This window comes from Cordyceps javanica, chromosome 5, assembly GCF_051103115.1.
Source record: "Cordyceps javanica chromosome 5, complete sequence".
NCBI classification, from domain to species: Eukaryota; Fungi; Ascomycota; class Sordariomycetes; order Hypocreales; family Cordycipitaceae; genus Cordyceps; species Cordyceps javanica.
This window is the reverse complement of record NC_139299.1, coordinates 878,279-905,683: the sequence shown is the minus strand read 5'-3', so window position 1 is coordinate 905,683 and position 27,405 is coordinate 878,279. Positions and strand designations below refer to the sequence as shown.

At 52.7% G+C, this 27,405-nt stretch overlaps 8 protein-coding genes across 8 annotated transcripts; 5 read left to right on the top strand and 3 right to left on the bottom strand.

Annotated features, from left to right (window-relative positions):
* Nucleotides 1-114: 114 nt before the first annotated feature.
* V2A60_007517 (Haloacid dehalogenase-like hydrolase-domain-containing protein) lies at nucleotides 115-975 on the bottom strand (the record flags this gene model as incomplete). The annotated part of the gene is made up of 4 exons (XM_083258801.1): nucleotides 115-278; nucleotides 332-793; nucleotides 844-872; nucleotides 929-975. The coding sequence occupies 4 exons, from the start codon at nucleotides 973-975 to the stop codon at nucleotides 115-117; spliced, it is 702 nt and encodes a 233-aa protein (XP_083114927.1).
* Nucleotides 976-1,925: 950 nt separating this feature from the next.
* V2A60_007516 (uncharacterized protein) lies at nucleotides 1,926-4,331 on the top strand (the record flags this gene model as incomplete). Its single annotated transcript, XM_083258800.1, has 1 exon — nucleotides 1,926-4,331. One exon carries the CDS (start codon nucleotides 1,926-1,928, stop codon nucleotides 4,329-4,331), a length of 2,406 nt encoding a protein of 801 aa, XP_083114926.1.
* Nucleotides 4,332-9,836: 5,505 nt separating this feature from the next.
* V2A60_007515 (uncharacterized protein) lies at nucleotides 9,837-12,922 on the top strand (the record flags this gene model as incomplete). The annotated part of the gene is made up of 3 exons (XM_083258799.1): nucleotides 9,837-10,343; nucleotides 10,434-10,703; nucleotides 10,766-12,922. The coding sequence occupies 3 exons, from the start codon at nucleotides 9,837-9,839 to the stop codon at nucleotides 12,920-12,922; spliced, it is 2,934 nt and encodes a 977-aa protein (XP_083114925.1).
* Nucleotides 12,923-13,798: 876 nt separating this feature from the next.
* Nucleotides 13,799-15,971, bottom strand: V2A60_007514 (DEAD/DEAH box helicase; the record flags this gene model as incomplete). The annotated part of the gene is made up of 2 exons (XM_083258798.1): nucleotides 13,799-15,658; nucleotides 15,744-15,971. The coding sequence occupies 2 exons, from the start codon at nucleotides 15,969-15,971 to the stop codon at nucleotides 13,799-13,801; spliced, it is 2,088 nt and encodes a 695-aa protein (XP_083114924.1).
* A 396-nt stretch (nucleotides 15,972-16,367) lies between these two features.
* Nucleotides 16,368-18,047, top strand: V2A60_007513 (uncharacterized protein; the record flags this gene model as incomplete). The annotated part of the gene is made up of 1 exon (XM_083258797.1): nucleotides 16,368-18,047. One exon carries the CDS (start codon nucleotides 16,368-16,370, stop codon nucleotides 18,045-18,047), a length of 1,680 nt encoding a protein of 559 aa, XP_083114923.1.
* Nucleotides 18,048-18,174: 127 nt separating this feature from the next.
* On the bottom strand, nucleotides 18,175-19,142 carry V2A60_007512 (chromatin modification-related protein EAF7-domain-containing protein; the record flags this gene model as incomplete). Its single annotated transcript, XM_083258796.1, has 2 exons — nucleotides 18,175-18,860; nucleotides 18,944-19,142. The coding sequence occupies 2 exons, from the start codon at nucleotides 19,140-19,142 to the stop codon at nucleotides 18,175-18,177; spliced, it is 885 nt and encodes a 294-aa protein (XP_083114922.1).
* A 4,977-nt stretch (nucleotides 19,143-24,119) lies between these two features.
* Nucleotides 24,120-25,041, top strand: V2A60_007511 (uncharacterized protein; the record flags this gene model as incomplete). The annotated part of the gene is made up of 4 exons (XM_083258795.1): nucleotides 24,120-24,392; nucleotides 24,449-24,597; nucleotides 24,648-24,804; nucleotides 24,856-25,041. The coding sequence occupies 4 exons, from the start codon at nucleotides 24,120-24,122 to the stop codon at nucleotides 25,039-25,041; spliced, it is 765 nt and encodes a 254-aa protein (XP_083114921.1).
* Nucleotides 25,042-26,357: 1,316 nt separating this feature from the next.
* V2A60_007510 (uncharacterized protein) lies at nucleotides 26,358-27,301 on the top strand (the record flags this gene model as incomplete). Its single annotated transcript, XM_083258794.1, has 2 exons — nucleotides 26,358-26,517; nucleotides 26,634-27,301. 2 exons carry the CDS (start codon nucleotides 26,358-26,360, stop codon nucleotides 27,299-27,301), a joined length of 828 nt encoding a protein of 275 aa, XP_083114920.1.
* Nucleotides 27,302-27,405: the final 104 nt, after the last annotated feature.

Sequence of the window (27,405 nt, the reverse complement as noted above, 5' to 3'; positions counted from 1 at the left end):
CAAACAATTTGCTATTCAACGGTGTTCTCTCGATTTGGTCATGATGGTCTATCTAGTTATTCTTTTCAACCTACCTATTTCTAGCATGCGACTAAACTAATTGGCTGTATGCTTTCAACCAGACTTGAAAAATTGGGGGTAAATGTCACGGAGCTCCCTCAGGTGCTTAATCTGGAACTGTGATGCTTTCGTTGCAGGTTCCTTGATGCCCTCTTCAACCAAGTGAGCAGCCGTCCAGCCAAATGCCTGGGCATTTTTGCAATTGTTATACGAGTCGTCTTTAAAATAGTCAATAAAGAAAACCCATCTAGGACAAGAGCCAAAAACGTACCAACAAAGTAGCAGTCTGCAGGGTTCTCGACGCCGGCCTGGCGCATGCTTCTCTTGTAGCTGTCAGGACTGGGCTTGCAGACAAACGGCACTGCAGAGTAGTCACAGTATGTCAGTCCCTCAAATTGGTCGTCGATCCCAAGTAGCTTCACAACGCGTTCGCCATGCGTCTTGTAGGCGTTGGTGAACAGCCACAGTCTGACCTTGCTCCTGTCAATGTCTTGGAGCAACTGGCGCAACTCGGGATTTGGCTTGATGATAGACTCCAATGGCAGAGCATCATCAACCTTGGCGTTATATTCCATGGGGTCAATCTCATGATGGCGCACGAGGCCCTCGATAGCAAGACCATAGTTTGTATAGTACTCGCTGTGTAGCCGCACCGCCTCCTCGTCGGGAAGGTTCAAATGCTGGGCAAAGTACTTGTCGATAAGCTCAGACATGAGCTCTTGCACTTTTGTGCCTGTCATCTTATCAGTATCAGTCTCCACATACTATTGACATACAACCTACTGCGCGCATAGAGGCAGTTGTCGATGTCGCTGTTTGCAACAAAGTTAGTCCAGGTGTGAAGTCGGGACTTGTAGTAGAGTCATACAAGAACAAGACAGGTAGTTTCGACCGGTCTCCGTTTGTGGCAGCCATCTTGGACAGTTGTGAAATCGATCGAGCAGGCAAGAAGGCAAGGTCCCCTAGCCGAGGCTGTGAGTAAGATTGTATGCTTCTTAATGAGGACGCCGGAGGGCCCTGAGAGGTTTGTTGCGATAGTCTCTTGAAAAGATTGAGATAAAGAGTCCAACTGCGCACCAAATCAAGAGGATATCTTCATACCAGCAATGATTGATCTTCCTCCGCAATACAGTAGTTTAGTGCTAATAAACTGGTATCACCAATATGCAAACGGTAGGTAGAGACGACTGGGTAGGTCGGCGACTGGTAGATCCCCAAGTGTACCGTCTACCTAGACCTACCCAGTAGTAACCTGTTTGAGTCATTCCACTAATTCTTATGCCGACCGGGCCAGTCACAGAGGGCAGGCTTACCCACGCCCCAGTGCCTGAGGAAGATGCACATAAAAGGGACCACGGGGAGATCAACAGTATACACTACAAGTAGTACAGCCGGCTATTTAATGGGCAGAATATTTGATTGCCGACTTCGAAGAACGAAAGCTATTACTTATTCACGAGTGACGAATGCGTCTTGTCGCTGGTGGCGCGTATGTGGCCGCCATGACTTTTCTGCCACGCTCACCGCCTGAAACATGTGGATATGCTTCCCTAGAAGCGAAATTAAGCATGCTTCACTCTTGACCTCGCAAAGCTTGACAGGGAAACAAAGCAAGAAAAGCAGCGGAGCAGGATGACCCAGCGCGCCTTTTCATAGTCTACGCGATCTCCGTACCTGGAGTTTAGTTGGCTGCCGTAACAGGCTGTTTCCCTGCTTAGCAATTACGAGCAGGAGCCGCGAAAGAGTCGCGGCCTCCCCTTCCACACGGTCTCGCGCGCAATTTAGCAAGCCCGCAGGCAAACGAGACAGTGCTTCAGGCATTAAACTTGAGAACACTCGTTGCTAATATCGAAGCGATCACAAAAATGGCTGTGCAGGGTGCCTTGGCTCCTGGCCTCCGTGAGGGCCAGTCGCATGCGTTGCGGCAGTACGAAAGAATCATTCGCTTTCGCGACGAGATCTTTGCTGGTAAACATGCTACTATCAAGATTCCCGATTCCTTGAAGGAAGCCGCGTTATCCCTATCCATCGATGCTAGACATGATTGCAGTCCAGAAAATCGGCCTGACCAAAATAACGCGGTGGTTGCCACTAATGCGCATCGCGCTGTAGGATCGCCTTCCATTGCCACGCCCAATGTGGCACGGGGTCTCGAAATCCGTTCGATTACCCTATCAAAACCCGACGAACGGCTTCGTTCCGAAATGCAGATGCAAAGGAAGCAAATAGAGCAGGAGCTGCGAGATGATGCGCAGAAAAATCGCAACAAACAGTTTGGCCTAGGTACACAAGACGATATCGACGCATCGGCTATCCTGGCAAATGCCTTGATGCTGGTGCCGGAAATGAGTTTCCCTGTCCAGACACAGGAAGGTGCTGGCAGTGCCAACGGCCCAGAAAATGACTCCTTTGATGATAATACGTTCTACTCGTCGCAGCACGACACGCCCGAATTCCAGCCGGCGTCGCCGGTCCCTGTCAGCGCTGCGGCATCTGCTGCCGACACCGCTCCCGCGCTTCCGCCAACGACGAATGCAGCCGCCGCGAATGCCGTATCAGCCAAAACCCTGGATGAGCGACGTAGTATGAATAGGCCGCGCCAGCTCCGCACATATGACGAGCTCACTGAGACACCTCCTGTGAGGAAGCAGCCGAGCGCTCCGCCAGGTTTGAACAACTACGTTGAAAATCCAGTTGCGAGTTCGAGCAAGCCCAATACTACTGCGTCATATGCAGGCGTATCGGTTGGTAGCGGGACCGTTCCGATTCAGCCATCCTCGTATATCGATCTCCACCCTCCATCGCCGTTGCTGCAGAACAACGGGCGAGCGTTGCCCATCCATCCCGCTACCGGCTTCCTGGGCCAACTCCCACAATCTAGTGATATTCCCGGATTGTACGGAGCTGCACAGCATTCTGCCTCCAGTACTGGAGCCCCTGCTCAGGTGGCAGCGCTCCGAAGCGAACCAAATTCCAGAACAAGTCCAGAGAGCTCCTCGCAAGGCGGTCAGGGTAAACGCAGAAACAGAAGGAAGAAGAGGAAGTCTGAACGACAGGCAGTGGAGAGCCAGCAGTCTTTTGAAAGCAGCACACAGCACATCAAAACTGAGCCGCGGTCCCCTTCGCCTCTAGCCGGACCGGCATATATTCGACCCAACAAACGTCAGCGGCAGCTCAAGGCTCAACAGCAGAACTCATCCCATGACGAGATGTCCTATGATCCTGCCATGCCTAGCGGGCCCAGCGAACCCAATGAGGCATCCAAGCAACTTCAAAATCGTCAAGACCGAGCACCAGCTGGTTACGAGGGAAGCGGCATGTATTTTACAACAGCGCCTTCCATGCCAAATAATACACGAATCGCAAGAGAATACGCGACTGAGCGTGTAATCACTGACGAGGGTTACAGAAGAGACCATGTTCCACAGTTATCGCTGCCGTATGAATATCCATCTCGTGGGCCGCACATGAGCAGACCTATCCACTCGGAAGGGTATCAAGATGGCACGGTGTCTTATGGGAATCCTTCTCAAACCGCTCGCTACAGTGCGCACCCCGAGGGTGATGCTTTTCATGAGTCCGCAAGATCACACCCGGCTAGAATACTGGTTGATGCTTATGGTCGCGAATACATTGAGCCTGCGAGACAGATTATTCGTCATTCCTTAGCACCATCGCCGTTGCCGGGCGAGGCTGATAGACTGTATGAACGAGCCCCTGCGCAGCCAGTAGCACGCTACCAAGGACCAGGCGGTTTGGAGGAACGGGGATATATGTTTGCGCAACCTGCCTCCCCATACGTGGCGCCTAGGCGTATTCTTACGCAACCCGAGTATGTCACATTCGAGAATAGAGACGGTCGATATCGAGAGTATTCGGCACGGCCGCTAGCTACTACAGGAGAGTTTGTTCCAGTTCGGTCACAGGAGCACAGAATATATGCAGAAGGGGGGCGGGAGTATATTGGTAGAGCATCGAGCATGCACCCTGTCGAGCAGAATCGGATTGCCAGCGGCTTAGGGCCCTATGGGCATGCTCCAAGCGTTCGACCGGAAGCGTCGGGAGTGGTGTATGGCATCGAGCGAACCGCACAGCCGCCGGCGATGAAGACTTACGGGCCGTGGTCTGCGGGCAACCAGAACATGATGGAGCGAGACGGTGGTATCAACCTGTACACGACTACAACACCGAATGAAGCGGGGGGCTCTCGTGGTGTTGCGGGCCAGGAAGCTACGTACGGGCGCGGAAACATGCAAGACGGTTTCCGGTAATTAGCCTGAGTGTATACATATTCATTAATTGGGATGAGGAAACAACGTTTGACCGGCGTTGGTGGTATCGGCGCATAGTTTTTTCTTACATTTCTCGTGCAAGGATAGTTGCTGGCTTGTGCCGAAACGCAAAGACATTTAGAAATCCATGTTGCTGCCCATGGAAGCAAATACCGACGGACGTTGAGGAGGAACGCCGCCGCGATGCGTGTAGGCCGGGTGAAGTAGGTCAGTATAGCAACATGGGCAAAACTGAGGACAGGTAGTAAAGAGCTTAAACGGTTACTTGGTTTTGCAAAGCCAAAGTATAAGTAATCAGACTCGTCAAGCGAGTAACAACCCACAGGCCGCTGGTGTTGCTCCAGAAGAGTGGGACAGCCAGGTTACTTATATCGAGTTCCTGACTACATAGGCAACGTATAGTGAGAAGGTCGTGTTCCGCTTAGTTTGTATTGTGTTTCGCTCCATGTTGGAGGCAATGGTATCAGTTGGGCGCTGTAGGGGATCCGACAGAGCGAGAGGCCATCTCGAGTGTTTTTTGCTCTTTGGCGTGTGGTCTTGATGTTTCCGTCTCGAGCCTCTATGTGGCCTGGTGTTTTTGTTTTAGTTTCTGCTTGTGTGTAGTAGACACAGGCCGAGCGGAGCTGGATGGCGGCAAGGTAGCCATTCTGTGTCCTTTAGGTTTTCCTGATCTGCGGGCTGAGGGAGCAAGTCGCACCATGGAACTAGGCAATGGGACGACGCCGCACGAACGGTACGTGCCACTGGGGAGAAACGGCAAGATGGCATTTTCTTGGGAGGCCAGATTCGGCGCTCTCGCGTGTTTCTAAAGGGGCGGAAAGGCAGGGCCGGGGACTTTTGGTAGACGCGGAGTGCCGTCGTGGAGTGGAGATGAGACATGATTCTATTTTTACGAACTTGGGGCGATGGAGACGGCAGCGACTGGCGTATGGCACCTGAAGGCGAACCAGCTTGACCTGATTTCGATTCATCTTTCCTGCATGAAGTCTACTTGGGCTTTTATCGCCGAGACCATAGTCCAGTCGCTTGAGGCTATCTGGGTTTCTAATGGTCAGTACGTAGAGAGCAAAGATGGGGTAGCAGAAGCTAGTTGGCTAGCTAGGGTTCGCCTAGCACTCGGTGAACTCGACTGGTAGCAACGGAGCTAGCATACGTTGGTGGCTTGATGGCAGTTGGGAAGCTGTCCTCTGGTCCCAGTTCTCGTTATCAGACAGCAGCGGCGATGACGAGAGGCACGGGACGGGCGATGGATGGGCTGTCGGGTGAGTTGGGTCACTGTGCACGGGTGATATATATATGTGTGCGCGTGTGTGCGTGTGTTTGTACACATGTATTTCTTCAAGATATTCGGCGAAAACGAAAAGACCAGCCCTGCCCGGGGCAGCCGTGATGCTCGGATATCTGGACTCTGCCAGGTACATGGGTAGGCGCGGGTTCTGGATAAGGTTTTTGAAAATGGCGCAGGAAAAGAGGGTTATTACAAAAGACATGCCAGCGGTCTACGGATAAGGCGGTTAAGGAATCTGTACTGGGTAAGACGTAGGTGGCGGTGAATTGGGAAATGGAAATCAGTTTTTCGAGGTGGTTTCGGAACCTGTGCAGCGGGTGAGCAGAGTTGACGCGTGAATGATGATGATTTGCCGCCTCAATCGGTTTTGCTAGGTACTTATTACTTACGAACACGAAAAGTTCCACGCCAGAGAGAGGGAGAGAGAGGGGGAGGGAATGAGAGGGAGGCCCCAGGGCCACCAGAGCCGATCTTGCCAGTGGGCGAGCTGGAATGGCTGTTCCGCCATCCCCGCCTGGTGGCTGTGACGGGACTGGAGACTTTGATGGGCAACGAAGTAGCGAAGAGGCTGGCCAGATACAGGGGTGGCATGTGGAATGGGCTTATATACTCCGTACTAAGTATACGGATACATGTGTGTGCGTAAGTATGTGGCCGTGAAAGACTGATGAGTGGTGGCGGCCAAGCTACATAAGTACTGGTGCGTACTGATATGGGTGAGACGTGAGACTGGCATCCTGATCTGTTGGTGTTGCGTCGAGGCGTTGTCACGGGCATACTGGATCGTGCGCCGTCAACTAGTTGGAGTCATGTTTCTACTGAGGAAGGGAGGCCGTCCATGATTATGGTAGAGAAGAATGAGCACAGGGCCACGCACATGCACACACTGAGAAAGACAAGATGAGAATAGGGTGCAAAAATCTAAAACCATTGATAAAACAGTAAAATCAGAAAATAGCAAATCATTGAAAAAAAAAAGAGTACTCAGTAGCTCGAGATGCAAACCCACTTGGGATGCACTCTGTGCTCACCATCATCCATTACCTGGCCGCGACCTTCAACATTGCCCGTAAGATAGGCGCCACTGAAACTGGGCCAGACCAGACAAGGGCCTTGACCTCTTTGCGTGTCGTGTTGCGTGATGGCGCGCCCGTCATCCGCCCAGAGAAGCCTCTTTTCGGAGGCCCGCCCCTCCTGCCCCCCCTTCCCCCCCCCCAAAGAGTTGTCGAATAAGTACCAGTATTGGCTCGGTTGTGCTGGGGGCACATTCTTGTCGTCGTTGATTTCAGATTTTACTTGGGTCGTGTCAGGGATGGGCCTCCTCCCTCGTGGGCTGTGTGAGAGGGTGAGAGAGAGAGCTTGCCGCTGGGCTGGGAGAGCTGGGATGATGGCTTGGGCGACTAATCAAAGTTTCTGGGTTACTGATAGAACCTGGCACGTACTTACCAAAGTGGTTGCCGAATACTTGGGTGTTGGGATGCTGGGAGACTGGGATGATGGGGTGGGAGTTGCACCCTTGTCTAGCTGCTGAGCCTTTTTTGGTGGCGGTCCTGAGGTCCAGACAAGACACGAGACGGCAAGGAGTGATAAGTACGTAGGTGGTAGGTAACTAGGCACTATTTAGTTAGTTTGTTGCGTGGTGAAGACCTGCTGGCTGTTGAGTGGCTTTGATTCCTGCACAGACAGACAGACAGACAGACAGACAGACAGACAGACATGCGAGGCATAGTGATACGGGATACGATGTACAGGTCCCAGGATATGAGCAGGGTACTGTGCAGGACAAGTGGCCAGAACACACTCAAGCCATCGAGCAAGCAGGCAAAGGCAAGCAGGCAAGCCGACAAGCAAGGTCGAGGCTGGTGATTGGTTGTTGCCGCCTATAAGAAGGATTGGAGATGGGCCAACGTTGGCGCCTCGCCGATGCACGCACCGCCTCTGCCTTGCCTCTGGCTCGCCGACCTGCAGGCTTGCAGGGCTACCGACCTAACAAGTACCTTGCCTACTTACTCTGTATTTGACGCTTCATCGCAATCTGGCACAGAGTGCGCTGTAGCCTGTACATACCTGCCAAGTTGCCTCCCCAGCCTGGATACAGTGGCAGAGTGGGCATTGAGAGAGCGAACAAGCCTGCTCTTGAGCTAGACATGCCAGCTGTCCCAACTACGTGCTGATTAGCTCTCTGCGCCTGCTTGGTCCTCCCGCTTGAGACACGCATCGTATCGTCTCTGCGCCTGCAGGCGTTTTCATGCAGGGCGCAGAATACACGGGCTCGCACAGCGACATGCACAGACTACATGCCTACTTAGCTTTATTAGGTTCATTAATAGCCTGCTAACTTAGTTTCTTGGGGCTACTTATTGATAGCTGAGGATTTAGGTACATACGGAGTAGGCACTTGGCACCCAAGCAACCAAGGCACTTGGGCACTGTAGTCTAATAACTTACTTACTTATAAGTACTTACCTATTACAACGGATCAGTCGGACCAAGGTAAGTTACGAGGGAGCTACCCAAGTATTACTGCGGGAACTATGACCACGCCTGCTGGCCTGACAGGACAGGCGCTCAGCTCCCATCTGCACCCCCTCTCCTCCTCTTCCTCCTCCTCCCACTTGCAGCTCCAGCTCCCCCGCTTACAATGCTGAGTAGCTCGCTCCACGTAACGAAACTTTGGCTTGAAAACACAGCCCACCCCCCAGCTGTAGCTTGTGCCAAGTAATCTCGGTACGTTGACTTGATGCTTTTGGTGCTTTGATGATTTGATACGCTAGCTGTACTTACTTTGGTACAAGGGTGCCTTTTTGCCAGGTCTGCCTTGTTGCTTGCTTGTCCCGACTTTGGTTGGGGAAACCGTGCTGGGTGCCACCGTGCCAGCATAACCCAAGGTACTGGGTGACAGTGGGAGGATAAGTACCTACGGAGTACTTACAATGAGTGTACCTAGGTTCGGTGCTTCCCTACCTGGTTAGGTACCTCATGTAAGTTAGGTAGTGACCTGGTTGAACAAGTACCTCCAAGGCGCAGTCGCAGGCCCAAACCAGGCTAACAGCCTCCAAAGACAAGCCAATGAGGCTCCGGGTTCCCCCCAAAGCCCTTGGTAGTAGTACCTTTGATCCATGTACCGATCCAGGTATTTACCCACCTGGCTAGACTCGCGTTGTACAGGGCTATGCTGCCCTCCGTGACTGACACCACCACATTGCAGCAAACCCAATCACCAAAGCACAGAGCAATTACTACCTGTAATGCCTATAGCGCAGGCTTATACTAGAAAACGCCTCCCTGGTTTTGTTGGCTCTTTTAAAAAAGAAGCCTTGGAATAATATAAATGCACAAAGACACTAAGTACTCCTCTTACTGCGTAGGGTACCGCCCGTTGCAGGAACGGCTCGCCACCGGATGTGGCCCCGTCTCTCGCTTGCTACTAACTTACGACTCTCACTCAACCACTCACTCACTCACACTGATCTTCTGCCTGATTCCCCCAGAACGCTCCACCAAACTCAATCAACCACTGCCAAGTAGGTACTTACTTCCTTGCCCTGGGCACTCGCTACTTATCAGTACTAAGGTAGGTACCGCTGCCGCCACCTACCTACCAGCAGGTACTTAGCTCCCTAGGTAGGTAGGTTCCATCTTACTTTGCGTGCTAACCATCTGCGTGCCAACCTCGTCGCTTCTCTCTTGGCCTTTGTCTTTCTACCCTCACTCTCTCTTCTTATTATTCCCTCTCTCCCAAAATAGTTCTTGGACAGAATTGCTTCGCACCCAATTCTCTCCAACGTCGCCCTTCTCCCCCCCTCTTCTCTTCTCTTCCTTTTTTTTCGTCTTCTTTTTTTTTCTTCCCTTTCCGCTTACCCTTCACCTTGGCCTATCTGCTTTTCTCACCACCCCAGATTCTCTCTAGATACCCCCTCTCCCGTTGCAGGTCCATCCTTCAGTCTACCTGCCGGTATCCAGTCCATTCTCTTCGCTGTCGCTCGCTCGCTCGCTCGCTCCGTCTCCCCACGCGTTCATGCCGGCTCCTTTACCACTCCTGCTTCTTGTTTGACTGGTTTCTGGTTTGCCTGCCCGCCCGCCTGTCCAATCCGATTCCGGGTCGTGTCCGATACCCCCGTCCGATCCTTCGTCTCGCCGCGTCTTCAACAACATCGTCGACCTGAAGCCCTATTTCGTTGTGCCCTCTGCCGACCATGAATAAGCTGGCCAACATGCGGCACTGGTCCGAGAGGATGAGCCCCAACTTTGGTATGGGCGGTCGCCCCAACATGCCTGGTAATCCCATCAACGCCCATCCCAAGAATACGCCCCAGACCGGCCCTGCCCTCGCCAACCCGCAGGCCGCTGACGCCACCATTACCTACTCCTTCAACATCCCCTTCTCCTCCGACCTCGCCGGACCCAACACCGAGGATATCCTGCATTCCACCGCTGACGCCGTCCTTCGATGGACGCACCCCGAGGACGCCCCTGATGACGTCCAGGTCCACGAGCTGCCCGTCCACGCCCACAACCTCAATAACCTGCATCGTCTGTGTAGGGACCTTTCAGGCGGTCCGCTCCCCATCGAGGCCCAGGTCATCTCGACTGCTCCCAAAAATGGCAGGGCTCAGCAAGTCACGACCGTCTGCCTTTCCGGCTCTCCCGAGCTCGTCAACAAGAGCCGTGAAACCATCCTCAATGAAATCCCCATCGCCTTGGTATGATATTACATGTCCCCACGAGTCGAAATCATTTCTCTTCTCGTTCCTCCGCTTCGAGCCTTGTCCTAACCGCCTACTCTCTGACAGCGTTGTACCATCATCGACATCGATGGCAAGCTTGTCTGCGACCTGAACGCCGGCGTTCTCAAGAAGCCCGTCATCGAAAGCCTTGATTACATCTCCAGCTTCTGTGGTGTCGACATCTTCCTCCTTGGCCCTAAGCTGACCCCGATGGTTGATGGCGTTTCTGGCGACTCCGAGATGCGTATGGACCAAAGATGGAGAATAGCCATTTACGGCGATATCCTGTCTTCGGAGCATGCCAAAGCTCGTGTCCTCATCCACATTGACACCCTGGTAAATTTCCGTCTAGTGTAAATCCGCCTTGACTAGAACACCCTGCTGACTTGTTCTCAAAGCTGGGCCGCGTTGTTGACGCCACCCGAGTCGAACTTTCTCTGCACCAGCTTGTTTGCGGCCGCCATCGTAAGAACATCAAGCTCATCGAGTCCTCCACCGGGACGGCCATTTACTTCCCTCCACTCTTCTCGCAAATGTACCGCTACTGCCCCCCGAATGCCAACCGACGTGACCCCGCCGACATTTATATTACCGGTGAATCTCACCAGGCCATTGAACTAGCAAAACAAAAGCTTCATGAAACTGTCTCTCGTATCCGCCTCTACGTCAAAGATGTCAACATCCCCGCCGCCAAGATCGACACCATTCTTCTTGATCGCTTGGACAAGGTTCGCAAGGTTCTCGAAGCCAACGGCACCTACATCATGTTTCCGCCCTTGGCTTGCCAGCGCACCATGGTCCGTGTTCAGGGTAGCGAGGGTCTACCTGTCGAGCGTACCGTTCGCGAACTCATGTCTCTTGCTGGCCAGTTTTACTCGGCCGCATGGTTTATGCAGCAGCCCGATGCTCGACAGCTCCCCGGCTCGGCCGATACTCAGATTATGCTTGGCGAAATTTGTGCCAACTCGGATGCCGACGTCTCCTTTGACAAGATGGCCTTTACCCTCACTGGCTCTGACGACGCTGTCAAGGCTGCGTTGACCGTCATTTCAGACTTCAAGTTTGTCTCGCAACCGCAGTACCAGATTCGCGTCAAGATCGAGCTGGCCAACGAGCACAAGGAGTTCGTCAGTGGCAAGAAGAATGGCAAGATCAATAAGATCATGGGACAGAGCAACGTTCAGATCATCTTTGACGGTTTCAACGAATACAATTTCAACATTGACGTCATGGCTGCTAGCTACGAATCCCTCAAGCAAGGGCTGACCCTCGTGGAGCAGGAAATGCCCGCATCTATTTCCTTCCACGTTCCCGATCAATACCACAAGCGAATCATTGGCATTGGAGGTCAGCACATTCAGCGCATCATGAAGAAGCACTCGGTTTTTGTCAAGTTCTCCAACGCCATGGACAGAGGCGGCATGGGCCGCGAGGACGATGACCTCAAGGTCGACAATGTCATTTGCCGCACCCCTGCTCGAAATGCTCAGAACTTGGATGCCGTCAAGAACGAAATCTTGGAAATGGTTGACCGAGCAGATTCCGAGTATACGTCCCAGATTGTTAATGTGGATCGCCTCTACCACCGCGAGCTCATTGCACGCCTTTCTGAAATTGACGAGCTCGAGCAAAAGTTCAACTGCAAAATTAGCTTCCCCAGCACCGAGCAGGCCAGCGATGAGGTCACTGTCACCGGTCCCCAGTGGCAGGTCCCACACTGCGTCGACGAATTCCTCGGCATGGTCCCTGATAAGCATGACCTTGTCTTCGCTCGCACCCCGGAACTGGCCGGGTTCCTTGAGTCCCCCGACTTTGTCCATGACCTGATTCCCAAACTGAAGAGCCAGTACGAGGTCGATGTCACTGTCCACCAGAATCCCGAGGAGCTGACGGAGGACGGCAATCCTACTGTGACACTCACTTGGGGCTTCACTCGCAACAATGCTGGCGGCCTTCGTGATGCCGTGGACTTTCTCGAGGCTCAGTTTGCCACCGCTGCGGTCGACGCTACCGTCGTCAAGGGGTTTATTCCTCGGCCCAAGTCTGACTCTTTCGAGGATTCTCTGCAATATTTCGATTCCAAGCTGCTGCAGCACGCCCCCTCCTCAGTTGGTAGCGAGACGCCGACGAAATCTGCCTTTGGATCCGAGATCATTCGCGAGCGAAGTAGCATTCTGGATCGCCTTCGCAAGCCTGGTAGCATGACATCCCTTTCTTCCTTCTTGGACCGCAGAAAGAATAGCTCCCACTCAGGTAATGGCAGCTTCTTCAAGGGCTCTAGCAACGTCTCCAAGTCGTCACTCATCTCGATCGAGTCCACTCGCAGCTTCAACGCTGATCGGAACCCCTGGAATGACAGCGGTGTCAATCTTGTTGATGAGGAGAACCCCTGGGGTGTTCGTCTTCTCGGTCCTGTCGACGCCAAGCTTGCCATTCCTCACGGTGGTGACATTACCCCTAGGCACGGCACCCGCGCATCCGGCGATAGCGGCCGCCCTTCTACTTCCCATTCTCTCAATTCTGGATACCCCGCCCCTAGTGGGCATTTCCGTTAGATTTCCCAACCTAGAGCCCCCTACACCCGGATACCCTGGCTGGATATACCCTGGCGCTAAAGAAATACCCGGACGAGAAAGCAAGCCTCTTTTCCTGATGCTTGACCCTCTGTCCTTTGCTGCATTTTATTTTTACGATTTTTGTTCATTTTTGTTGTTTATTTGTTACGCCTACACGTCTCTGTTTTTCCATGATGTTATCGCTGGCTATGGATGCACTCCCGCCATATACCCCTTTGCAAAGAAAAAAAGTCGAGCCAGATGAAAATCAGAATACCCCGGAGATGAATAAGGAGTTGTTCGTGGAATGTTGTTCTTGTTTTATTGCATGGAGGATGTACATGAAGTTGGGTCAAAAGCGATGCGAACAATTCTTTACCGCATTGTAGCGAGAGCCTCTTACCTCCCCACAGATCCAACACCCGCTGTCTTGTGTCTGTGACATTTGCCAAATATTTAGTTCATGTATTTCGGCCGCGGAAAAGGTTGACGGCGCATCAATTCAAACGCGTCCAAACAGGAGGAAATCCACTGTATCATTTAGTTTCATTTTTGATACAGCAATATAGAGCCATGCCAGCAGCAAAATTGAATATTGCAGCAACTAACTGCGCTCCGATGTAGGGTCGTTTTGTGATTACGACGCGCACCTGATGAGAAGGCGACCAGATAAACAAGACCTGGTGTATGTATAATGCTTTATTGTTCGTATTCGTAAATACTGAGAACGGGGCAACAATGCCTCTCCGTCAAATTATGGTATCTATTTTTTAAACCTCTATGTTACACCAACCAACCCGGTGATTGTAATAATACACTTTTGTCATATGAGAAAAAGAAGACTCTTGGTACATTGCCAGTCTGTGTATCCCAGGCTCAGCTCATTACCGGCCCGACACGGACTTGCTCGCGACGCTGCCTTTCGTTGTGCACCGACGTCCTCCTCTCGCGGCGCCTCTTCTCCGCCTCGATCTTGGCAAACTGGCCCCGCGCGCCGTGCTTGAGCTTGGTGATCATGTCGGCGGCCTTGCCCTTGGTCAGGTCCGCGGGCCCTAGCGGGGGTCTGCCACCGCTGCCGCTGCCGCTGCTACCGCGCAGCTTATTGATGAAGTCGAGCTGGCCGCGCGTCGGGGCGACCTGCCGCCACGGCTGCGCGCGGTGGATGAAGCTGTGCGGGAAGGCCTGCGCCGCGTAGCTGTCGGCGCCGTGCACCGCGTCGTCAAAGGTCGCGGCGGTGAGGATCTCCCGCGGGGCGGCGTACGGCGACCGCGCGCCGGTCCCGGGCGGGAGGGCGCGTATCTCGACGGCACGGTAGGACGGTTTGGAAGGTGGTGGGGCGGCGGATGACGGTGCGGAAGCAGGGGACGGTGTAGAAGAGGAGGACGGTGGCGGTGGTAGTGGTGGCGCACTGCTGGAGTCGGGGATACGCTCGAGGCGAATGTAGGAACCGCTCGGCGCGGACAGCACGAAGCGCTCCGGGCCGATCTGCACCCATGCGTACTGGCTGACGGCGCGGATGTGGCGCTCGCCCGAGGTATCGGCGATGAGGTCAAGCACGGATGAGTAGTCTGTGAAGGTGACGGCCGTGGCAGCGTTGACGTAGGGCGCAGTGGCGGGGCCGGGACCGTCGGCGTCGCTGGAGCGGCCTTCCTCGGCGCGGGCCTCCTCGGCATCGCGCTTCTGCCGGAGGCGGCGCATCTGGGCAACGGAGGCAGCGGTGACGAGCTCGTCCGGGTCGAGGCCGAAGAGAGTCGGGGTGGTGACGATGCCGGTGTCGAGGGACGAGACCATGTCGAGGACGTGGCAATTGCGCTTGCCCGGGTGCAGGCGCATACCGCGGCCGATCATCTGGACGAGCAGGTTGCGGGAGCGCGTGGGACGGGCGAGGACGACGCAGTCGACGTTAGGGATGTCGGTGCCCTCGGTGAAGACGCCGCAGTTGACGAGCACGGGAAACTCGCCGCGCTTGAAGGCGGCGAGGAGATCGGCGCGGGCGGCGCGGGGCGTCTCGCTTGTGACGAGGCGCGCATCGATGCCGTGCCGGCGAAACGTCTCGGTGAGGCCGGCGACGTGGGCGAGGTCGACGCAGAATACGAGGGTCGACTTGCGGTCGCCGGCGCGGGCCATCCAGCTGCGGACTGTGACCTCGTTGACCTGCACCGTGTTGACGACGCGCGAGAGCTCGCCCGTTTGGAAGTCGCCAAACGCGCCGCTGCGGACAGCCGCGAGGTCGGCCGACGATGCAACCGTGGTGAAGACGACGTCGGTCAGCCACTTGTCGGCAATCATGTGCACGTAGTCACGGTGGTACACAATCTCGTCAATGGCGGCGCCAAGCTTCAGTCCGTCGAAGCGCGAAAACGTGGCCGACACGCCGACGAGCACGGGCGAGGCGGCTCGCTTGGCGTCGAGCCCAAAGTGTCGCAGCGTGCGCAGGTAGCCCGCCGCGACGATGTGGTGCGCCTCGTCGACGAGCACCAGCTTGTAGTCGGACGGGTCAAACTTGTGCAGCCGGTCCCGCGACGTGATGCTCATGACGCTGGCCACGGTGATGTCGGCCCGGCCGCTGGCGTGCTGCGTGCCCATCTCAATCTCGAGCGTCTTGTCCGGGTGCGCCAGCCGGCAGTGGTGCGCCGCCTGCTCGACCAGCTCCCGCCGGTGCGCGAGGATGAGCGTCCGGTCCCCGCCAGAGTCTGCGCGGGCACGGATCTTGTCAATGAGCTGCGTGAAGACAACCTAGGGTGCGGGTGGTGCGTTAGATAAGGAAGGGTATGAGTTGACATGAGAGATGAGAAGGTGAGGCTGCAGAGGAGGGGCGTACAGTTTTCCCGCTTCCGGTTGCGAGTGAGATGCCGACTCGCTTATGGCCGGATTTTAAGCTGTCAAGGACGGACCGGATACAGTCCAGCTGGTAATCCCGTAGTTGTGGTTTTTGAGGTTTTGCTGTTGAAGTGGATGCGCGGGCTATACGATGAGCCAGCACCGTAACGACGGGGTTGCGCGTCTCCGCGCCGGGGCGCAACAGACATTTGACGACGTTTCGTAGCATTGCATCTTATTCACACCATTTCAAAGCAGGATATCACTACGAATTCCAATGTCGCGTTCTCTGCACGAAAGAGTGGATGCGAGTTGTTCGTTTGACGCTTGAAAAAAATCACACTGTAACTAGGGGGAGAGACCCTTGGCGGTGCTTGCAGCAAAAAAGTGGCATTATGTAAGCTCAATTTTCACCCATGGCTCAGATGAAATTTGATTTATACTTACAGATACTTTTCATGAAAGCCATGCATGCGTAGGTCCAGTGACCCCTTTTGCGCAATTTTTCGCCAGAAAGTCTGCCTCATGGTATAGCACCATTCAAATTCAGACGGTTCATTATTTTGACGATGCACACAAAGTGGACTCGCCATCTGCAGCCTCTCAACGACAGCGGGTGAAAACCATGGACATTGCGGACTCGGACTATCAAACCAGCGAGTCCGGCAGCAACGAGCATGACTCTGTATCAATTTCTAGCAGTGACGCAGAAGCGGTGAAGTCTGTGATCTTGGGAGAGGATGTGACAGAGGATCACCAAGTCAGTGACAGCGATGCAGGCATTCACTCGCCGCGCAAACGATCTGCGAGGGGAGCGGAGGAGCTTCCGCCGCGGCCATTTAAACGCCAGCGAAGTCATTTGAACCCGGAGTATCTCGACCTACTCAACATGGACATCGACGATGCGGCGCATAGAGTGTGCCACGAAGACGACATTGACCTGCCAGACTCGCAGCTGGGGCTCACGTACTGGTCGTCGCTAGAGAAGAAGCAGTTCTTCGAAGCCTTGGCCCGCCTGGGCAAGCATGACCTCCCGGGTATCGCGCAACGCATTGGCACCAAGAGTACCATAGAAGTCAAACTTTACCTGCGCGTGCTGCACGAGGCCGTGATTGCTCGTCGCGCCCAAGACAGACGATCTTACCTGGAACCCGCTGAGTACCCCGCCGCAGTAGAGCTGACGCCGCCGTGCTGCCACGCCCAGGAAGAAGCTGCTGATGCAATCTCAATCAGGCAGGAGCTCAGAGAAAATCAGCGGGAGGAAGAAAAGTGGCAAGAATTTTGGGACATTACTCCCAAGCTTGCCGCGGGGCTGGAAAAAAGAGACAACGCCACGGACTTGGCTTTTGCCAAGTTGTTTCATGTCTCGCGGTGGCTGAACCTGTCAGATCGCATATTCATGAACTCCTCTATTCCAGGGAACAACTGGCGCAACATTGACTCGAGACCACCGTCTATGTGGGCAACAACGTTGGACGATTTCCACTCGCTTGCCTTATCCTTGACGCGGCGGTTGGTGCAGACGACTCTGTTCATCAGCATGTCACGAATCAGAGCAAAATTAGAGTTGGCACCCGGCACCAGAAGCATCGTGCGCAAGAAGGACGTAGAAGCAGCTATCGCCTCTCTGGGGCTCTCGCACAACGCACATGGCATGTGGCGCGAGAGCGCCCGGAGGCTGCGACTTGACGTGTACGGGAATCCGCCCACGCGTGAACAAGAAGAGGATGAGGACGAAGAGGAGCCAATGACGTATGAAGAGGTCGAGGCTGAACTGGCCGACGCGCAGCTGGGCCGCGCCGAGAGTGTTGATTCCGACGTTGCGAGGATCGAGACAGAGGAGGAGCAGCCGCGGGTAGTGGACGAATCGGAGGACTCGGCTGTCGACGATGACGACTTGGACGACCAAGGGAAGCCACTGGACGAGGAGGCGCGCGCCGTCAACCAAGACATCAACGAGGTCCTCTGGTATTCGGCCGCGGGTATCCGCGACCTGCAAAGCACGCGCCGCGCCGTCAAGCTGCGTGTCGAGACGGAGCGCCGGCAGGAGCGCCACGCCGACGCCGTGGACGAGTACGCAAGCCATTCGGCCGAGGCGGACATGTGGGAGCTGCTGCAAAAGGCGCCGCCCATGCCGCGACCCAGGATGCCGAACCCGGCGCGCTTGGCGATACACAGATCAAACTTGGATGTCGAGAGCCTGTACCCGATGAACAGAACATGGGCGGACGACCTCGATTATCAAGCAGAGTGGGAGACGGTGCGAAACTCAGTCGATTCAGTGAATCGAAATGACTACGACTGACGAGACGCGCGAGTATTTGTACATATAATTTTGCATTGTAATTGGGTATATAGTCTCCCGCCCATCAAATAAACCATAATCATGACTCCATTGTAACGCCTTCGGATGCTTTTCACTATTGGCACAATCATTTGCCCTTTCTCCTAGAGCTTGTTCGTCTGCCTCCGCGTGGGCGCCCTACGCCTCGAGTTGGTCTCGTCGCGGGCGTGCCGCTTTCTTCCTCTTCACTCTCGTCGTCGCCATCGTCACTCTCTCCCCCATCGTCGTCTGCCTCGTCATCCGGCTCGTCCTCCTCGGTCGTGTCGGCTTTTTCAGCCTTGCTCGCCGCGCGCGTCCGGCCGCGCGAGCCTCTCGTCTGCTTCGGGGCGGGCGACGGCGCGTCCGTGCCATCCTCGGTGTCTTCGGCGTCGGTGGTGCGCGCGCCGGTCGCAGCCCTCGAGGAAGACTCGCGCGTGCGCTTGCGCCGGCCACTTCCACTGCCATTGTTAACGGCTTGATTGCGCTTGTGCGGCGGCGGCGGCGGCGAGACATCGAGCTGCGCCGGGGACGTGGGGGCCTCGCTCGGGTCGGCGACGGCGCGGTGCATCATGGGCTCAATGTATTCGTCGTAGGGCAGAGCAAAGTCAATATAGCGCTCGTCCTCATCATCGTCCTCCTCGATGTTCTCGCGGTCGTCGATGAGGTCGAGGTTGTAGTAGGCGCGCAGCTTCTGCCAGATGTACGGGATGCGCGTGTGCTGGTGCAGGTCCGGGTCGAAGCCGTGGTTGCGCAGATGCTCCGAGATGGCAATCATGCGAAAGTGCTTGTGCATACCTGAAGCATTGAGACGAAAGTAAAAGTAATGTTAGCCATCGCTCAAGATTAGGGACACAAGATCGAAAGGAGTGTGCGCGTACCGGCAGGCTTCCATCGGATCACGCCTTTGAATAACGAGGAGACTTGGTCGTCTGTCCACATGGCGTTGTAGCCGGGCATCTTCTCCTTGACGGGCGACCTGGGCGCAGCTTGCGGCGTGTCGACATCCATGGCATCGTCGTCGCGGGCAGGTGTCGATGCAGAGGTTGGGGGCCCGCGGGCGCGCTTTCGAGGAGGCATGGCTGTGAGCGCAACGACTGGCAGGATGGTCTGGAGGAAAGTATATGGCGTTGTGCCTGCCCCAATTGGCGCAAATTCGTTTGCCTCTTGTAGGAGGTGGATGGATTTTGGCGGGAGACTGGTGTCTGAGTTTGAGTTTAGACCGTGATTTTCGTACCTTCCGACTAAGTACTTGCCTAGTACTTACGGATAAGTACTTACCTTACCAATATTCGGAATACCTAGGTACTTCTAGGTAGCTGCGTTGACACTCAGTAGCGCGTAGCCACAGCTAGACGCCACTCTCCAGCCACACGGGCCTGCTTGTCCCCTAGCTCACGAGGCTCAGTGCTCTCATATCGGCCGAAGTATGCAAGATGGCAACGGTGGCTGGTAATTCGCTTCAATTAAAATTGCTAGCAACAACTCGCCGAACAAGATATTGAAAAGAAAAAGCAGCCTCGCACAGAAGACCGAATCGCTCGAGTATATGACATATTTTGCACCGTTATGTTGAGAACTTGTGTCTTACAGAAGTATGTATCATACAAAGAGATCTCATTTTTATTTAGACTTTCCTCGATTTGAATGAATTCACTCAAAATTACAGAAAGAAGAGAGCCAAAAAAAACACGGAATGGAGATGAGAAGGCCAGGTGCACCAGGGACGTGGCCGTGAGCCTCCAGTCGTGCGTACGCTTGCTCATTGCCTCGTCACAAAAATGCAGACGTCTTGTCAGTCGCTCAATCCAGCGGTGGTGTATAAAGTTTAGTCGGAAAGGATCGATATGGCGACTATCGCTGGCCGAGCCACGACTCTGGCGCAGATCTACTCCATACAATGACAAGCAGCTGAGCTCTTAATACATGATCAAGAGGAACGAATCATGTTTGCGTGGTGTCAACATGCAGTTACCGGGGCTGCATGTACGTTGTAAGCATGGTATCTTTATTTATTTACTTCGTTTGTAGGATCACTTACATTGCATTGGGAGTTGAGACACTGGTATGGTGCGCAACAATCAGAATCGAACCATCCTCCACATTTTGCGCCCTTATTTCGAGCTAATCAGTATGCTATGTATAAAAAAATATTCTTCTGTTCTTCAAAGACTTACATGCGCAAGGCAACCGGCCTCAACAAGAGCCACGCTGGTTAGAATTGCGTAGAGAGACAGTGCAATGTTCATGGTGTTTGTAAGGGGCGAACTATATGATACAGAAGTGATAGTGCAGACAGCCAAAATTAAATACAATGAAGCTGGAGGGCGTGATACAAGCAGATATTTATAAGGCAGATGTCAGTACGGACACAGCTACCGCTTTCCTTCCTGCTTAAGATATGCATTTGTCAATCTCCAAGTTGTCTGCACCATACACTCCCCACCGACGTACCAGCCCAGACTACTATGATGTCAAACAAAAGGTGGCCGACGATAAGCCCATACATATAATTCGATCGGATCACCGAGGTGGATCCCGCCTCTGTTCAACCAACTGACGATCAAAAAAGCGGCGAACACCTGTTTCACAACGTCGTGGGTGGGTGATGCCGTAGCCATATTCTCCTTTTTTTTCCACTTCGTCATAACCGCTCAATTGGCCGTTTGATACTCAATAGCATCGATATTCAAATGTTTCTCTGTCGATTCCAGTCTGTGTGAGATCACTGTGAGCCTATAACTTCGTCTTGCCTCCTAATTAGGCCCGACTGGCTAGTAATAGTCGATCTGCCGAACGGTACGTAGATCGCAGCTAGAATAGCCATCCTACCATCGTCCAACCAAAGGCTGTAGAGTATGGAGTACGAGCGTGCCAATAGCAGTAAGTCATTTCAATCTTTTGTTTTGTCAGTCTCATTGACAGCTGGCAGCCACCGCAAGCACCGGTGCCGAGACACGGCTGAAGTAAAACATGGCTGGACTGAACACGGCTGAAAGTAAACCCCTCAAAAAATTGCGGACAAGGACGCTCAATGTTGAGACAGCTCTTTTTGCTACAGCCTACGACACCGTGAACGTCTGCATCCAAGCTTGGCCTGAGGCCGCCGCTGTCAAGTGCGCAGAAAGACTCAAAAGCAAACAATACCAAGCCAGCGTGTGACGTAACTCATTACCTATCTATTATGGTGCCGGCAATCGAGCGCCTTTTTTTTGTTTCCTCGCATACGAGAGCTCTTTCTTCCCATTCATCTCATCTTCTTTGTGCAAATCAGCAAAAGGGGCGGAAGTAGTCCACAAGGAAGCCAAATTCTCAGTCATGCATTTCTCAAACCTTGCGATGATGGCGATGATATCCATTGGGGCTGTAGCTTCAACTGATGAAAAGGTAGGGAGAGTGAGAGGGGGAAGACACGTGCAGAAGAACCATTTCTAACTGGCAGTAGGCCTTACTATACCATGAGAACGCGTGCAAAGGACGAGCCTACACAGTCAAGCCAGGCGGCAAATGCGTACTGCTACCTAGGCAATTGTACGTACACATGAATGATGGTTTTGACTCAGTATCTTACGGTACATTACTCTAGGCAAAGAAGAATTGCCGGTGCGCAAGTTCCGGAGGGTGTCGTCTGCGATTTCTACACGTAAGTTCGGTGCCACACTAACCTATAGAGAGCGAAGCTAAGACTATTGTACAGCGACGAGCGTTGTGAAGAACCTCTCTGGATTGGAATGGAGGATCCTGGAACTTGTGATTTCAGTGAGCTGGAAATTGCTGACCAGGCGGTGAGCGTTCATTGTTACGACGATACAGGACGTGAACTTTGAACGAGGGCTGTGACCTTCTGAGGGGAGGGAGGCGCGGCTGTTATTTTTTTCCCTTTTTAAAATTTCGATAGAATAATTTGGCTTTTCAAAAAAAAATGGAAAGAACATTATTTTGAGCTGATACCCATCAGATACATTCGAATAGTCTCCTAATAGTTCAAGCCTCACCCCAGAGACGGCGGGCTTTCTCAGGCTGCACGGCTCCATCATCAATGCTTTCCAGTGTCACAACAGCGAAACCCTCTTTGCAAGCCCAAAGTATCGTAAGCGTCCCCCCAATCTTTCTTGTATTGTATATTTGAACAGCTTGGTGAATTTCGGTCTGCAATACCTGCCCGCTACAACTCGATCTAACGCGTATCAATGAATTCCGGCGGCCATGGCCACGACAAGTGAGTGGTACTAGCAACAAGGGGGCATGTCGCACGCTTAAGAAACACATGATACCCAAACGTTCCAATAGGTCCCTATCGGGCGGTAAAAGTGAACCGCGAAGCTAGATGGGTCTGGTCGTATTGCTTAAAATGCGTTCTCTCCTATACACGACAAAGCGCAAAGTTTCCCAGAGCGAGAGCTTCGAGGGGCGCTATTAGTTTCGAGAAAAGATGATGGTGGCGCAGAATATGTTGATCGAAATATACATCCACTATTGGTGGCGGCATGCATCAAAGCGCCCTCAACGGAGGCCAGTTCAATGCCAGGAATACCGTATTTCGCGAGGCAACACCTTGCTCTTCAGCGATCAAAGGCCCAGGGGGTTTCCAAGGTCCAGCTATTGATCTTCCTTGTAAAGGGCCCTTGGAGAAAGATGCTGAGCATCGAAGCCAAGATTGGATGACCGCAAGGTAAGCGTGAAATGTTCAGTACAATGACTCGAGGAGCGGCGCGAGTCACTCGTGGACGGATGAGATCAGGAGAATTTCATTGGCATTAAAGTTCAGAGAGACGACTACAGAGATATACCACTTTTCATTGGCGAGGAAATATATCGAACTCTGCAGGAGCCAGTTTTGTACATTCGGAGTTTCTCAAGCTAAACTTGCGAGCTCGAAACTTGAACACAAGCGTGTAACAGAATACCTCTTGACTAAAAGAAATACAACATATCTAGTCTAGCTCCGAGAAATTTGTGTGTACTTTTGTGCCAGGACTGTTAAATCTTTAAAAATTGAATCATGAGATGCTTAGGGTAGTCCAAGTAGGGGGTCAACCAGTGTTGAAAACTCAAGAAGACCACAGTGCACAGAAGTGATTGAACCTGCATGAGACAACTGAAATGAGAGATTACTTACAACAACACATGATTGAAACTCAAAGTTGTGTTACCGGATTGCGCCGCTCAGCGTGCCAATAGCTCGTAAGATGGTGACAGGACTGCCCTTTGCTGCAGGTGACCTGAGGGTGGCCTGGCTATCCTCTTGGCACTTTCAGGCTCACCGGATCTAAGGGCATTGAATTCGAAACTGCTCAATCGAGTCTCCCCTCCGCGAGTCGTCTCCGGCTTTGAAAGGTATCATTGTATAACGAGATGTCAATCTTGTACTGAAAAACTTGGGCCCTATAGCACTGACGGGTGGCAGTTCCTTTACTAACACCGATGATCTTGATTTTCTCTACACATTGTCATTTCCTCGCATAAATATTTTCGTTTCAATATTATTCAATGTGCTATCGGGCCCACTGTGTCAAGTCCCGAGATACAACAGGCCACTTTCTTGTGAACGTTCGCAAAGTCCGCTACTGTAAGTCCGATCGGTATTAGGCTATAATGCCACACCACCCCCACCTATTCTACTCGTGATATCACTATTCTAGCTATAATATTGATTAACGGATGGCTTGGATATCTGCGAGCGGAACTCTCGGCAGTAATTCGATTTGGAAGAGTTGTAGGAGTTACTTTAACGGCGTTAAGGTGTGGCTTGACCAGGGCCAGTGCGTTTCTTCCCACTTCTGAATAGCGATTTCGTTCCTTCTAGACTGCATATTTTGACAAAGGGAGAGAGACAATCAATGTCACTTACAAATCTTTCAGACAGATCAGGCCACTCGATGAGTCAGTAAGGACCGATGGGCCCTTCAGAGATTGATATAAAAGCACAACCAGTCAGGGTCGTCGAAAGATTTAACAGCCAAGCACTCCTGCGACCTCAACAGACTGCTATAGCCAAAGTACCTACGCAGATTTTAGTTCTACCCCTATATTTGGTTCCTATTTATTCCATCAGTCATGTCGACTATTCTCATTACTGGAGGCGGACGCGGAATAGGCTATGAACTTGCCAGGCAGCTAGCGCAACTGCCGCCATCGCGCGTCGCCCTCATCCTCGTGACGACGCGAGGCCCGTCTCAAGCCTTGGAGACCCTTATATCAGCCTCATCTGGACGCATTGTGCGTATCGCATGCGAAGCTACCGACGAACTTTCTGTGAAAGCGGCAGCATCTGAAATCGAAACGAAACTGGCGGGTCGAGGCCTCGACATTCTCATTAATAACGTTGGGGTATGAGATTAAAGGGAGATTCCCAGTATGCGAAAGGATCTAACAGCCTCTCACAGATTATGCCAATTTCGGAGGGAGGGATATCAGCTCTGGATGGCAAAGAGCTGCTTGCAACGTTCGACGTCAATGTCATCAGCACGCATCGCATGACCACAGCAATGATTCCTCTTCTGCGAAAGGGCAGCTTGAAGAAAGTGGTAATGATGTAAGTCTGTCAACCACATCGTTAAAGGAATTCATTCTCATCGATCTTAGCTCCACTCCTGTGGGATCTATCGGCTCTGCAAGTAAATATACGTGGCTCTCAGTGCCGGCATACAAAATTACAAAAGCCGCTATGAATATGCTGTCGGTCCAATATGCCTTGGAATATGGGAAGGAAAACTTCACCATCTTGTCTGTTTCCCCCGGAGTAAGTGATACGTGCACAAAAAGGTAGATCGCGTGTTGACAGTTCCCGCAGTGGCTTCGAACCGACATGGGATCCCAAGACGCAGACCTAGATGTCGTGACGGGCGTTAACGCTCTCAAAGATTTGATTCTATCGGCCACTATCGACTCGAACGGAAAATTCTACAATATTCATGTCCCAGGCTGGGAAAAGGCGGATGGCCCTAATCAGTACGATGGAGCAGAAATTCCATGGTAGTAAGGAGGCGTCAAAGTATAGGTAGTCAATTTCTAGTGAGAATGACGTCTATAAATTCCAATAGAGCTTATTTGGCCCTATAAAAGCCATTGGCGATTTGATGCGTCTATCTGCAGTGATTTGTAAACGGCTAATCTGTTTTATACACGACTGAGTAAGCAGGGCAATACCCTGTTTCATTATCGCAATGAGGCTTGATGATGAAGACAAAAGAAGAAAGCCCCTTGGCCTATCAGTAAGAATCTCACTAACAAGGAATGTAATTACTGGGGTCTGGTCAGAATGAAACAAACGCCAGGCAAATCCGGCAAGGTTTAGTTTTTAGGGTTCTGGCTTCTACAGCACGCGACCCAGGAAAGGCAGGTGTTCGGCACCAAGACCGATAATAAGAGGACAGCTTGTGACTTTGGGCCTAACTGCAGTCTGCAGTCTACCTGAATTATGGGCCAATTATGCACTCGTCAAATTCGACCCAAATTGTTACTTTAGGGTACATCAAATGAAGCAAAACGGGTATGGAGAGTATCTACGTCTACTTGGCCGAATTACGCCGACCAACTGCAAGCTTGCTTCACAGGGTCCAAGGCCACTTTTGGCTGAAACCAGCCGTGACGTCTTTCGCTGCTCTTTACTCGCCCTGGTGTTGTTAATTCATGCCGTCACTCGAAAAAAGGGCAAATGGACATACGACGTGTAAGTTCTACTCCGTCGCCATCGCCAAGACCAATACGGGCTGATCTTGTGCTGACGGGTTGAATTTTTACCATGGCCGCATATCCGGAATATGGGTAAACGGCATGATCCTTCTAGACTATGTAGCTAATGGGAGAGTCAATAGGACCTAGGACATTCCTAAATAGGCAGCTCCCTATAATCGGACGAATGTGCCGAGGGACAACGACAGGGTTGACACCTTGCAAAGAGGTCGTATTGGCTTATCACGCCACTGTGGGGAGCCTTTTGCGTAGAGCGATTCGTCTTGACGTTGTATAAAGTTACGACTTGTGGTGCAAGTCAAATGTATATATAAAGATTGCGCGACAGACAAGAATTGTAAAACTATACCAAGTTACTACGCACACACAATTATCTCCCGTGGATAAATTTGAACAAAGTCAGTCTCTCCATCCGGTTACCCTATTGCTAATATTTGGGGATGTATTCCATTGAAACTGCCCCAGACGAGCTCATTAGATTTGAATCTAAATTCTGGGCGAGAATAATGAGAACATACAATGGGTCCTTGCTAACATCTCGAACAGGACGAACTTTGTTTCGACAGACCAGTGAATCATACTTCGTATCATCACCTTGCAATGGCTGTGGCACCCCCAGCTTCCGGCCTAGGAAGCAATTTCAACTACTTTCTTGCCGCCGGAGGCAATGCTATCACTGGCCTCGATGTTCAGATTACTTTTGCCGAGCCACTAAAGTCGGCCTCGAACGGTATTGGCTTTCAGCTCAACACCTATGCTCGTAAGTGATGCTCGCTCTTGCTGTTGGCTCCGCTGCTTCCTTGCCTGGAGTGATGGAGGCTTTGCTCTCAACGCTTCCTCGAACTTGGGAATGGCAAAGACTAATAGCCACGCAAGAGGAACTTCCTGATGCCCCAAGCACCACTCCCAACTGGCAGCAATACGTGGTCTTCTCCGCGCCTGACGAGCAAGGCTTGCATGGTGTCATTGATAACTGGCAAGGAGTGCCGCCTGGGTCAGCAGAACAGGTCATCAATCACGAAGTCGACTTGGCCACCCTGTCCGAGGCGAATGAAATACCCGCCAACGCAACGATCAACATCACTCCCATCTTTGATTCTGCCGACGTCATCACTGGTATTACATTTAAATATGCTTCTCCGGGAAAGAAACCCGTCTCTCGATCTGTAACTCTGGCCGACCTTGATATTTACGGGACCGACCAGAAGATCAATTCGGCGTATGAGTCTCCCATTTCTGCCTTGACGTTCAACATTGTGGGCGACTATAATGGAAACGACGGCGTCTTTACTTCTGGTTCGGGTACCATTGTTTACAGCGCCACTCAGCCCCTGACCGTCCTCACAAACGAGCCAGACTATACTGCCTTCCAGGACGGTACAGGTGAGACCGGCAATACTGTGTATGGGCAATTACCTGTGTCGCGCAGCAAGAAGATCACACAGACCTGGGGTATTACGGAGGATGGAGTGGCAACATTCAAACCAGCTGTTGGCCACAAACTGCCGATTCCTCCCAGTGCCAAGTGGCGACACGGGCAATAGGGAATCAGCATGCAGCCGCTTCGTGCGCATGCATCAAGGGAGCTCAGCCAACATGCCTTTGTTCTTCAGGGCTGACTGATTGACGTGTTGGCGGCTTCGAGGGG